The 13,117-nt window shown below is 45.2% G+C and overlaps 1 protein-coding gene across 1 annotated transcript in view; it reads left to right on the top strand.

Moving 5' to 3' along the window:
• PIK3AP1 (phosphoinositide-3-kinase adaptor protein 1) overlaps window positions 1–13,117 on the top strand; it is a 108,375-nt gene that overhangs the window by 48,966 nt on the left and 46,292 nt on the right. Inside the window, exons 4-7 of the mRNA XM_007456191.1 lie at window positions 1,807–1,949; window positions 2,078–2,210; window positions 4,961–5,157; window positions 7,804–7,993. Coding sequence (XP_007456253.1) covers window positions 1,807–1,949; window positions 2,078–2,210; window positions 4,961–5,157; window positions 7,804–7,993 — 663 coding nt within the window. The remainder of the gene's footprint in view (window positions 1–1,806; window positions 1,950–2,077; window positions 2,211–4,960; window positions 5,158–7,803; window positions 7,994–13,117) is intronic.

Genomic DNA, 13,117 nt, shown 5'->3' with positions numbered 1-13,117 from the left:
GAAAGAAGTCATCTGACACCCTACCACTCAGTCTTTTTTGCCTTTTTTCATACTTGTTATAAACATAGTTGTTCCAATAGTATCTATTACCTTATATTCCATTTTTCTTTATGTAATCTTAATTTATTCTCTCTTCATCCCTTTACCCCTGTACTATTATAGGGAGTTTGTAACTTTCCATTTTATAACATATTTTTTCTATTACAAAAGTAATGTGTGCTCAATACAGCAAACTTGGAGAATACAGTAACCATAAAAGAAAGTAGATAGAAAACTACCCATATGCCCACCCTGCCAAGGAGACTGGTTTCTGTATTTTCCCACATCTGTGTACATAGCTTTATGTCTTGTAACCACCTTCCGTTACCTGGAAATACACTGAATATTTTCCCATGTTAATAAATACTCTTTTACAAAATGATGCTTAATGGTTGCAAGGTAATCCATTGTATAGATGTACCATAATTTATAAAAGCAGTCCCTTGTGTTGGATCTATATCTTAAAACCATAATGTTTAAAGCTATATAATAGTCAGTTGAATAGAAGTATCATCTTTTAATTTTTCATTTCCTCATTGTTGCATATTTATGTAATTTCTGATTTCTTACTGTCTTATTTTATTATTTTTTAACATCTTTATTGGAATATAATTGCTTTACAATGGTGTGTGAGTTTCTGCTGTATAGCAAAGTGAATCAGCTATATGTATACCTATATCCCCATATCCCCTCCCTCTTACGTCTCCCTCCCACCCTCCCTATCCCACCCCCTAGGTGGTCACAAAGCACCGAGCTGATCTCCCTGTGCTATGCAGCTGCTTCCCACTAGCTATCTGTTTTACATTTGGTAGTGTATATATGTCAGTGCCACTCTCTCTCTTCGTCCCAGCTTACCCTTCCCCTGCCCTGTGTCCTCAAGTCCGTTCTCTATGTCTGGTTTTATTGTCTTATTGTTTTAAATGATGGTATATTGAGCATCTTTATGCAGGCAGGGTTTTTTCATTTGTGTTTAGGATTATGTCCTTGAGATGGAATCCCCGAAACAATGGGCATTTTTAAGGGTCCTGGAAGATAGTGCTTAATTGCTTTATGAAATATTACTATTCTCGTTTATTTGCTATATTGTCACCAATGCTAGGCATTATCACTTTGAATATTTTTGCTAATTTGATATGTTTCTAAAAAGTAGTCCATTGTTTTCATTTGCATTCCTTTGATTTCTAGTGAGGTTAAATATTTTTCCATCTCTACTTGTCGCATTTCCTCTTTTGTGAGTCGAATCTTTACGGTTGGTGTATTTTTAATTTTTTCTTTCCCCCCTCAAAACCCTTTCCTGTGGTGTAGAAGAGAGAGAGCACCCAAGGAGAGCACATAGTAATGACGGCAGCAGAGCAAGTGAATCATTTCTACTGGCCCAATGGGGCGGAAGCTCGGCGGAGTCCCACCGCCAGGTCCCACCTCTGGCGACCACTGCCCTTTGTATAAAGTGCTTTAAATTCAACTATTCTTCCTGTCTGTTGTGACACTGGGCCTACAGTAATGGGCAAAACAGATGAAAATCTTCCGAAAGTTAAATTGCAGACCCAGTGAGGATAATTCCTCTGACTCAGAGCCCTCCCGTGTGTTAGTGCGCCCACTGCTATTTCCACTGTTTCCCTCACTTCCCAATCCTGCAGCTCACCTCCAAGATCTTTCTTCCAGTCCCCAATTAATTTCTTCACCATTTAAGTAATCCATGAATGCTTTTCCCTGTACTCTTGTACTACAAAAAAAGAGCAGTTTTATAGTATCTTTTCTTCTGTTCAGAGCTTTCATCTGGGAATGTTTCTCTGAAGATATATTCTGCGGATTTAGTGGTGTGCGAAACCATTATCAGCTATTATACTGACATGGAGGAAATTGGGAATTTATTGTCCAATGCTGCAAATCCTGTGGAGTTCATGTGTCAGGTAAGGATGGTGAAAGGACACTGGAGTTTTCTGGACCTGTAGTTTCTGGTCATGGTTCACCAGTCTCAAATCTACTGGATGGGAGATAGCTGGATTTAAAATCTGACCATCTTCACTTTTGTATTTAGGCCTTTAAAATTGTGCCCTACAACACAGAGACCCTTGATAAACTGCTAACAGAGTCCCTAAAGAACAACATCCCTGCAAGTGGGCTGCACCTCTTTGGAATCAACCAGCTGGAAGAAGAAGATATGATGACAAGTAAGTCAACAGTCAAACCTCAGGAAACCAGCAGTGGGTTGATTCCAGTTTGTCGGTTTCAGTGTGCAGTCAGCCCGCGCTTATGTTTTCTGCTGGGTTCTGCTCTACAGCTCATCCTCTGAGAAGCAGTCATTCTTCTCTGGCTAGCCTGGGATTCTTCCAAATTGTAAATCTGAATATGTCATCCCCTTACTAAAAACCCTTTGTGTTTCTCACTTGTCTTCTAGATCAAGTCCAAACTCCTCAACCTTTATACAAGGCCTTCCCAAGGGGCACCTGCTGCATTTCTGCTCTCACCTCTTTCTACTCTCTCCCTTGGCTTCTGTGCTCTGCTCTGTGGAAGGTATGAATTTCTTTTACCTAATGAAAATTCCGCCCTGCCTCTTGCCACCTCGACCCATGGGAACGCAGTTTCTTCCTCCCCTCATCCTGCAGCACTTCCTCAGGTAGGTTCCATCTACGTGCTGCAGCTCCCCTAGCATGTTGGGTTCTTGTACTCTTCAGCTGTGTCTGTCTTTTTTGCTAGTCTGTCAGCTGAATGATGACAGGGACAGTGCCTGGTGGCTCACTGTAGGCTCAAAACAAATATTTGTTTGATGAGGGAGGAGCAGTCTCATGGGCATATGTGACATGCCAGGAGCTGGGAGAAACACTTGCATGGGGATGATGCCTGGCGTGCCTGGTATGGTTCTTTTGTAGACACCACTCTCCCTTCACATCTCAGCTGCACTACACAAATGGGACCCAAGCCCCTGGTTACCCAGTGCCTATGTTCCATCTTTCCACAGCCTCCGAGAACCATAAGGATGAGGTTATATTACCTTCATGTCCTTCTCCTGGGTGCATTCTCTTGTTGCCTTTCTCCATTTTCCTACTGTGGAATGTTCTCACATCACTTCCAGCAGGTGTTAATATTCTCTATTCTTGAACTTGAGGCTCAGGAGGGAGTATTTCTATTTTTTTTTTTTTTTTCGGTACGCGGGCCTCTCACTGTTGTGTCCTCTCTCGTTGCGGAGCACAGGCTCTGGACGCGCAGGCTCAGCGGCCATGGCTCACGGGCCCAGCCGCTCCGCGGCATGTGGGATCTTCCCAGACGGGGCACGAACCCGTGTCCCCTGCATCGGCAGGCGGACTCTCAACCACTGCGCCACCTGGGAAGCCCAGGAGGGAGTATTTCATAGTTTGACAATCATGGGGGATCCTGGGGACATTTTCAGACCTTCATTCCAAGGATCATATCCTGGTGAATAGGAAGCTGGGTTTGTCTTATTAAAAAAAATACATATGGGGGCTTCCCTGGTGGCGCAGTAGTTGAGAGTCCACCTGCCGATGCAGGGGACATGGGTTCGTGACCCGGTCCGGGAAGATCCCACATGCTGCGGAGCAGCTGGGCCCGTGAGCCATGGCCGCTGAGCCTGCACGTCCGGAGCCTGTGCTCCGCAACGGGAGAGGACACAACAGTGAGAGGCCTGCGCACCGCGATGAAGAGTGGCCCCCGCTCGCCGCAACTAGAGAAAGCCCTCGCACAGAAACGAAGACCCAACACAACAATAAATAAATAAATAAATAAATAAAAAGCAGTTTCTTTAAAAAAAAATGTGTGTGTGTGTGTGTGTGTGTATATATATGCACATAAAGAATATATGTATATATACATCTATGTATCACTCTTGGGTTTAGAAATCAACTTTTATGAAAATTTTAAAAAAAGGTTTGTCTCCCAACTCCACAACACAAACATGTTTATTTCCTTGATTGAGTTTAACTTGCTGTATCCAGATATTAGTAGGTGGAGGGTGTCATGGGGATCCAGTGACTCTCAGAAATACTTTGTTTCCCACAAATCAGAGGGTTAATGGGCATCCTGGGGTTCCCACGCATTAATACCATCATTCAAAACCTGTCCTAAACAAAGAGCTCATTGAAAACCATCTTCTTAATCCTTCCAGGTCCCTTTGAGATAGTCTGGAAATAATTTCTAGTTCAAAACTAAGGGCCACAGAAAGGCTAAGGAACAGCCCCAGGATTACTTGGCATACTTTATGAAATTGGGTGTAAGAGCTAAGAAGATGGATTTTTTTTTTTTTGGCTGCGCCACATGGCTTGTGGGATCTTAGTTCCCTGACCAGGGATCAAACCCGTGCCCACGGCAGTGAAAACACTGAGTTCTAACCACTGGACCGCCAGGGAAGTCCCAGGATTTCTTTCTTTTAATCAGCGTAAAGCAATTGTTTTAAAGTGCTCTGAAATTTTAAGAGAAGGTCAAAACATGATCCCTGTTGTACTTTGTGGCTGCTGCTTAAGCCCTTAGAACATCAGCACATTTTGAACTAGTATTATTTCTCAGGATTCTCCAATCTTTTTAAAGAAAGAAGGTAGGATATTAAAGATTAGATTTGCTAACTGACATATCATTTCTTCTGTCATCTTCAGTGGTGCCACAGAGGAAGCTGTTAGATCAATCAACCAAGAAGTAATGATTGAGCACCTGCTGGATGCCATACTAGGCTTCTAGCTTCATCTCCATGAGCAAGGTGCCCCGTGGCTTCCTTTTTTTTTTTTTTTTTTTTTTCAATCTTTTGGCTGTGCCATGCAGCAAGTGGGTTCTTAGTTCCCTGACCAGGGATTGAACCCGCGACCCCTGCAGTGGAAGTGCAGAGTCTTAACCACTGGACCTCCAGGGAAGTCCCCCTACCACCCCATGCCTTCCTTTTTATCTGACCATTAAGTTTTCCTTGACAATTTTTCAGATCAGAGGGATGAAGAGCTGCCCACTTTGTTGCACTTTGCTGCCAAGTATGGACTGAAGAACCTCACTGCCCTGTTGCTCACCTGCCCAGGAGCCCTACAGGCCTATAGTGTGGCCAACAAGCACGGCCACTACCCCAACACCATTGCTGAGAAGCACGGCTTCCGGGACCTGCGGCAGTTCATCGACGAGTATGTGGTAAGGTCACAGCAGGAGAGGCTCTAGGATTGGAAATGCACCATGTGGTCCCAGGACTGCCTTTTCACTAAAGACCTGGGTGGATTTCATCTCTAGCATGTTCTCACGTGCCTCTTCTGGCAGGGCCAGTATGCGTGGGCTTAAGAGATGAGTTCTGGAGTCACATGGATCTGGATCCAAATTCCTCACCAATACTTGTCAGCCATGTGCCTTTGGGCAAATCATGTATCTGTCCTCCGTCTCTCTCAGTTTTGTGATACGTGGGAGAAAGTTTATAATAATTCTACCCTTAGGGTTGTTTTGAGAATAAGAAGAAATAATATATGTAAAGCACTGAGATCCGCCCTTGAAGACTTTATGGAGCATTGATAGAGTGAATCTGCTGAAAGTAGATGCTGATCCGTCTTTCTCAGTCACCTCCCCACCCACCTCCAAGGTACTTGGCAGGATGCTCCCAGCTCCCATGCCCACCGTCAGGCCCAGGTGAACTGTTAGGCTTGGTTCCTTCCTTAGCGGAGACCACAGTAAAGCTCTGCACCTGAGGCTTCAGGGAGGCCAACCGTGAGGCCCCACCTTCTGCTGACAACCTCTCTCTCTTTCTGAGCCTCTGCCCGTCTTAAGGTTTATCTGCTTCCCTGGTTTTGGACCCACAGATCCTCCTTGATCACTGACTTTTATGGGTCTTTCTTTAAGTGTAATCTCATCCCATGCCTAGGCCTTGTTCTATGTCCCAATATTGCTTCCATTGTTTTGGAGGCAGCTGCCGTTCCTGTCTCGACCCTTTTCTGGTTTTCCTCCATTTTCACAGTTCACAGCGGGAATAGCTCATCCTCTCACATGGGGCTGTGACCTCAAAAGGAACAATTAACACTGCCTCCAGACAGGAGTGAGCCTGACACCTCCCTAGAAACTTAGCTTTCTGCTCTGTGCTTGACAATCTACAAGGCAACGACTCACTGAGACATACAGAGGAGGCCTCCCAAAATTTGGGGGGTGATTAAATGTATTGAATAAACAGAATAGCATGAGTGCCTGTTTGGGGCATCATTGACATAAATGAGGCTAAAAGGTACTTATAGTCCAGGAGTGTTTACTTCACTTTACTTTGGAGTCACAAATGTATAAAATGCAGTGTTTCATTTCCCCGCCAATAGTTTTTACTAAGAACATACTGTATTCATATTAATCACTACTATCTATTGAATTTAGTTGATTGGCAAAAGCATTTTCTCCTTTAATCCTCACCACAATCCTTTGAGGTTGACAGTATTGTTCTCTCTCTTCAACAAAGGAGGAAAAGGGCCTAGAAACGCCAAGTCATTGTGCCAAGGGGCCCACACTAGTCAGGGTGGAGGTAGGATTTGAACCTAGCTGATGGTAAAGCTGGGGAGCATTCTCCCACTTTCTGTCACAGGGACGTGGAAAGATGCACTTCCAGTTTGCACTGAAGTTAATCTGGTTCACATTTGTCACATCATCTTTGTTTTCTAACTACAATCACTTCAACCGATGCATCTCCAGCATTGCCCCCAAAAGCTTGCTCCTCTGTGTTGTTCATGACCTCTAAGAACCGTCCCATTTCCTCTTTCCACCATATCAGAACCAAATGCCAGACCTTGAGTCTCCAGCGCTCCACTCCTTGGGGCTCATCAGGAAACCAACACAGAGTGTCAGATAGCAGATTAGCTCTCTTGGGGTAGTGATGATGAAAATGAGAATTTTTGTGGGTTGATGCTGAAATGATTGTGAAACACCAAAGTTTCTTACGAGGAAAAGTTGTGCAGGGGTTTCAGAGAAGCCACCTCTCTGGCTTCACAACCACCTGGAGGCAGAATGACAAAGGGGGCCTCTCTGACTTCAGGGCATTTCACCCAAGACCGTCTCTCCTCTTGGGCACAGGATGTAAAACTGAGGCGGGCACTTTGGAGCGGTGTGCTGTCAGGCACTTTGAAGCAGCCTAATAGAAGGAATGGGTGGAAGGAGCAGGAAGGAACTAGTGGATCAAGTCCCCAAGGGACTTCTGACTACACACAAGCGCAAGAGCACCTTGGCTGCAGCCCTGTTTAGCCCATTTGAATTTCCATTTGACTAATCAGCAAGGGTTATACCTTTGTGTGCCATTTGTTGCCATTTGAGGAACCACTAGTTTATAGTAGAAAGGTCAGAAGCCAAGATTGCAGACCCATGAATACGGCACTAGATTTTTCTGAGCTTTGGTTTTCACATCTTTTGACCAGGGAATAGGAGACACTCTCAAACAGTGGTGGAAAGGATGCCATGAGATAATGTATAGGCACATCCATAGCACTGTCCCTGACACGTAATAGGTACCCACGAGAAAGTTTTAAATTTGTATCCTCTGGGCACTGGACATTTAATGGGTGTCTCCTCTGAGTGCGTAACTCTGTTCTTAGTGTTGGAGGAAGATACAAAGATTAAAACAAAGAACATGAAGCAAAGAAAAAGACTTGGAGCCTGGCCTCAGGGGCCTTTCAGTGTGGTGGGAAATACAGACATGCGCATGTAGTTGCAACCCTCATGCGTGTGAGGCTTTACTTTGCTGTCACAAGCCCACTCGAGGGCCTGACTCTACCCAGAGAGCCCGGCTGTGTCAGTGCGCCTGTGGGGTCCCACCTTCTCTTTCAGGAAACTGTGGACATGCTGAAGAGTCACATTAAAGAGGAACTGATGCAAGGGGAGGAGGCTGACTCTGTGTATGAGTCCATGGCCCACCTTTCCACAGACCTGCTCATGAAGTGCTCCCTCAACCCCGGCTGTGACGAGGAGCTGTATGAGTCCATGGCGGCCTTTGTCCCAGCTGCCACCGAGGACCTCTGTAAGTAGCACAGTGCAGTTCTGCTTCCATCTTTCTGCTGAGAAACGCGTTTCTTCCTTCTGCTGTGTGTGGGGAAATTCCCTTGCTTACCCCCTGCCCCACTCCGGAGTGATGAAGATCCCATTTTACACAAAGTTAGACAGGTCATCATGTGCTGTGACAAGCAGAATCGTTCTCCAAACTTCCTCTGCTATGACTGCTGTGTGACTGGAAAGTTTAAGCAAGGGCCTGGAAGTCAGAGTCGATGAAGGCATTGCCTTGTGATCCAGAAGCGAAATCAGTGGCTTTTGACTTTGTCAGTTCCAACGGGCCCTTTTTATAGCAAACATTTTGTAATGCCCCCGCTACTACCCTGACATGAGATACATATAATATAACCTACCTACATATGAAATTTTTAGAAATCAAATATAAGTCCCAATTGAAATATAGAAGAGAACTCATAGGAGAGGAAATGCTCAGATGTGCCTCCATGCAAGGACATAGTGCATTAGTCAGTTGCAGTCACCTACACTCAGAATCACTGCCAGTGTCACAGCCTCAAGTGCTGACCGACATGTTTATTGTATCAGTGACTTGGATGCCGCCAGCAGCGCTGGCATCAATGCCTGGATTTTCCTAAATGGTGAATGATTCCTCACATTCTCTTCTCCATTTTCATAGTAATTGAATTCCTGGAAAATTTGGTGTATATCAAAACCATGCAAAAATACAAGTTGTATTTTATAAATGAAGCCGTTTAGCTTCTAGGCTCAGAAAATTATAAGCAGGGTTTTTTTGATAACCTGATTTTACTGGATTAATATATAATAAACTTATTTCCAAAATATCGTATCTCCAGGATATGATTTTTTTTGTAAATTGCTTAACAAATTTTGCCCATTTTTGTTTATCTTAATTCTTTATAATAGCAAAAATAATACATTCTTCCAAAAATTGGAAACAAAAAAGAAATGTATAACCGAGTTATTAAAAGTTCATAACTCCACTCAGCCAACCGATATAGCACTTGTAATAGTTTGGTGGGGATTTTTGCCCATACTTTTCCTTATACCTGCTGTATTAAATTTAAAAATATACACATATACATATAAACAGATATGTACAAATATACACATATGTATAAATATGTATCATAAGCAGTTATTTTTTTAACCCATATGTGTATCTAGTGAAATATTTAAAAGTCATGAGGGACACAAAACAAGGCTGTCCCCCACACTGAAGGTTGTCTAGCATTTTTCTTCCTTCTGCTAAATGCCAGTAGTGTCCCTGCATCATGGTGACAACCCAAAATACCCTCATAGATTTTCCAAACACCCTCTAGAGGGCAGCACCACTCCCCTTGAGAACCACTGGTCTAAATAAACATTGGCTTTCGATGCACATATCAGGGTTGAAGCAGGAGGACCACACAACTGGCCCTCTAAGGGCCTTCTTTATATGTTACCACCATTTGCTACGAGATGCTAAGAGCTCTGAAACACTGCCTACACTTCTCCCTCCTTCCCTCTGGTCTGATTAATAGATTCAAGACAAGACAAGACAAATAACCTATCAATGCATCCATCAGCTTTATTGATAGAGGAATTTCTGGAATGGCCTAGGTTGAGTATTGCCAATTTTCAGCCCCAGGAGAAGACCGCGGGGACCTGGGCCGACAAGGTGTTGGGCCTGATTTTCCCATCCATGAACGGAAAAGCAGGCATTAAGAGGGTGCTTTGGAGCAGGAAATGTGGGCGGGTCAGGGGGCCAGAGGTGAACCCTGACACCAGCAGAGCCTTTGACACTGCAACCCTAACACCTGGAAGATGTGGTCCAGTGGTTGTTAGGTGCTTGGTAGTCAGACTGGCTGTGCCTCTGGGGGAGGAGAAGAAAGAGGGAAAGAAAGGTAGCAGCTCGCTCTCAGCACCTAACTGGAAGGACTTAAAGTACTTATGAAAACTCTTCCCGAATGAGCCGTAACCCAGCAAGAAGGTGAGGAGAGAAGGCTTCATCCTCACCACCCACATCCTCTACCTCACTGAATCCTCAAAGCAACCATACAGGGGTGCTCTTATTAACCTGCGCTTTACAAATGAGGAAACTGAGGCACAGAGAGGTTAAGCAACTCCACCAGAGTCTCACAGCTAATAAGTGATAGAGTCCAGGTTTGAACCCAGGTCTCTCTGTCTTTAGGACCATATTCCTTATTCTGTGCCGGAAGTTTCCATCTAACACGACAAATTTTAGTCGTGGTTTCTTTTAGAAAAACCATCTAGCAGCTCCAGCCACGCCTCCTCTTTGTGCGGCCCAGATGTTAGCTCACAAAACAGCCTCTGGCGCCCCCTACCCTTGCACATCGATCCATCTCTCCATGTACCCAACAAGCATTCTGGAGCATCTGTGTTTCTGCCACTTGCTGCTCCCACTCCTGGTTTTTGGTGAGACAACGGGGTGGAGGGAAGATACAGTCCTTTTCAGTCTGGAACAGAGACTCATTCACAAAAGAACATTTGGAGAAAAACTAGTACCACTCTGGGAAGCCAGAGACCATGCATCATCATTTCTGCCCTGTGTCCCTACGGTGGGGCAGTTGAACAGTTGAAGGATCCTGCACTTTACTGGCAGTTGGTTTAGTGTTGACAGAGAGCCTTAACACCTCTTATCCCTCTGGATGCTCCAACACAGGAAATCCCCCCTCCACAGCAGTGCAAAGCTGTACGGAATGCTAGCAGCAGCCATCCCATTACTCCTGTCTGCTGGGCCTCTCACAGCGTGAGCCGCTGAGCCTCTTCAGCACTTACCAAGGCGGTGGAGTGCTATGGAGCTTGCCTGGTTTGCGGCCAGTTGGCATCTTGTAAAGTTCCAGGGGGTGGGGCGGGGGGTGGGGAATTCTGGTTGCCGTGGAGCTAGAAGGAGGCCACCAACAGGCAGGCTGTAGAATTCCGCTGTTTGGGGAATGGGCAGAGGAAACCCACTGCAGTTTTCACTTGCCAGATCATATAAACTCTGAATTTTCTGAATCTAGATATGATTTGTGTTTCTGTCTCTGTGGTTTAATCTTGAGACTGACCACTTACTACTGGCCCAGAAGCAGCAGCAACTTGTACCTGGGGAGGAACCATTCATCTTACTACAAGTGACTCTCTAGGGGAGAAGGCAGTTTAGGTCATAAATAAGTAGGACAGACTGATAAATCTAAGACGCATATTTGTAACACCAGCCAGCACAGTAGTCTTCTGGCCCTTTCAAGTCAACACACTGCTTTCCTATCTGTGATCTCATCTGAGCGTCCTGGGGCTTGGTGGATAAAGTTATCTTCATTTTATAGAGGAGACCGCTAGGGCTCCAAGATTTAGTAACTTACGAGTCTAATCGAGGGAGAACTAGGTCAGGAATCTGGGTCTGCATATTCCCAGGGGTCAAGTCTGTCAGCTGCCCACTGAGCTAGAGGACCCTCCTGGCCTGCCCTTCTTCTAGGGTCAGAACTTGCCATCCCTGGGACGGATACTTACAGGGGAGCTATTTCCTAAATCTAAATAGCGGAGGTTATCAGTCCTCCACCTTTGTTACCATTCAACCCTAGAGGCTGAAAATAGGAAGGAAACTAGGCCGTGTTTATTCACTAGCTGACTCACTCCCTCACTCATTCATTCATTCACTCACAGGACAGACATTATGGAAGGCAGGCTCTATGCCATCTCCTTACCACAGCTTTGGAGGTCATCTGATTGTGTTGGGACAAATCTGCCTCTTTCTGACTTGAGTTTTGGAAAGGGGATAGTAATGAGGTCCCCAAAGGGAATCCAAACAAGCACTAAGTAGGAAGATTGTCAGGGAAACTCCCAGTGTTGAATGAATTGGCTGGGCAGCAATGTTGGGTTCTGATTCTGAGATTTTATGATCCTTCCCCTGAACTTGCGTGCGTGGGTGCGTGTGGCGCGTGCACTCCAAACAAGCACTAAGTAGGAAGATTGTCAGGGAAACTCCCAGTGTTGAATGAATTGGCTGGGCAGCAATGTTGGGTTCTGATTCTGAGATTTTATGATCCTTCCCCTGAACTTGCGTGCGTGGGTGCGTGTGCACATGCGCGTGCACGCACACGCGCGCGCGCACACACACACACACACACACAGGCACACACACACTCCTCATACTGTCTTTAGTTTAGATATGCTGCCACCAGGTGGTAACTACATCTTTGTTATCAGACTTTCAACTTTGCTCTCAATTCTCTTGAGAATTTTGTGTTCAAACGCCCACAGATTTAAACCATCATTTTCCGCACCGTACTATGTAAGAAATAAATGTTCTTAGGGTAAGCTTCTGCAAACACTAACTAAAAATCACAGCACACCTCTCTTTGGGTGTCTTCACTGTCTCCTGATTTTTTTCTCACTTACTTCGTTTGCTTCTAACCCTGCCTTCAGAGAATGATACGGTGGTCCTGGTGGTCCTTTGACTTAGGTAATACATTTTGTGTGGAAAGCCTCACCCAGTGACTGGGCACTTTGATAAGGCTCTGGGTACTAAGGCCTCAGGAGCCATTTCTGGGAGGCCCTTGTCCAGCTGTTTCAAAGGTAATCCGCTTGTGGATTTAGTGCTTCTTGACTATCTCAAAGGTCTGTCTTTCTGCATCAGGAGAGAGGAGTAAAAGGAGAAAGATGTAATGTCTCGCTACTAGAGACTAAACTCACACGTGTCACCCTAATCCATCCCAGAGGGCTGTTCTGCTTCTTGTGACTCTTGCATTGAACGTTTCTTTTGCGCCCCTGCTCCTTCCACCTGCGTCTGTGGCTCAAGTTTGTGTGCAGTGGAGAGCCAGCTTAGCCCCAGCTAATTTGCTGACTTCCCTTAGCAACCTCCTTGGTAACTGCCATCTTTGTAACATCATCTCCAGCAGTGTTTTCTTTACTGGAGCTCTCTGGTTACAGTCTCTGTGAGCAGGGTCCCCTCTGAGCTGGGGGCATAACTGGGCCCAGTGAACAGCCTCATAGCCCAGCCATGTAAGGTCTGAGCCCACCTGAAGGACCATTTGTAAGTAAAATTAAGTTACTGGAACATGCTGCCTTCCCCATCTGCACATTTTTTTTTAAACATCTTTATTGGAGTATAATTGCTTTACAATGGTGTGCTAGCCTC

This window comes from Lipotes vexillifer, unplaced genomic scaffold (genome assembly GCF_000442215.2).
Source record: "Lipotes vexillifer unplaced genomic scaffold, Lipotes_vexillifer_v1.1 scaffold184, whole genome shotgun sequence".
In the NCBI taxonomy this organism is placed as follows: domain Eukaryota; kingdom Metazoa; phylum Chordata; class Mammalia; order Artiodactyla; family Lipotidae; genus Lipotes; species Lipotes vexillifer.
This window is presented reverse-complemented; position numbering and strand designations above follow the sequence as displayed.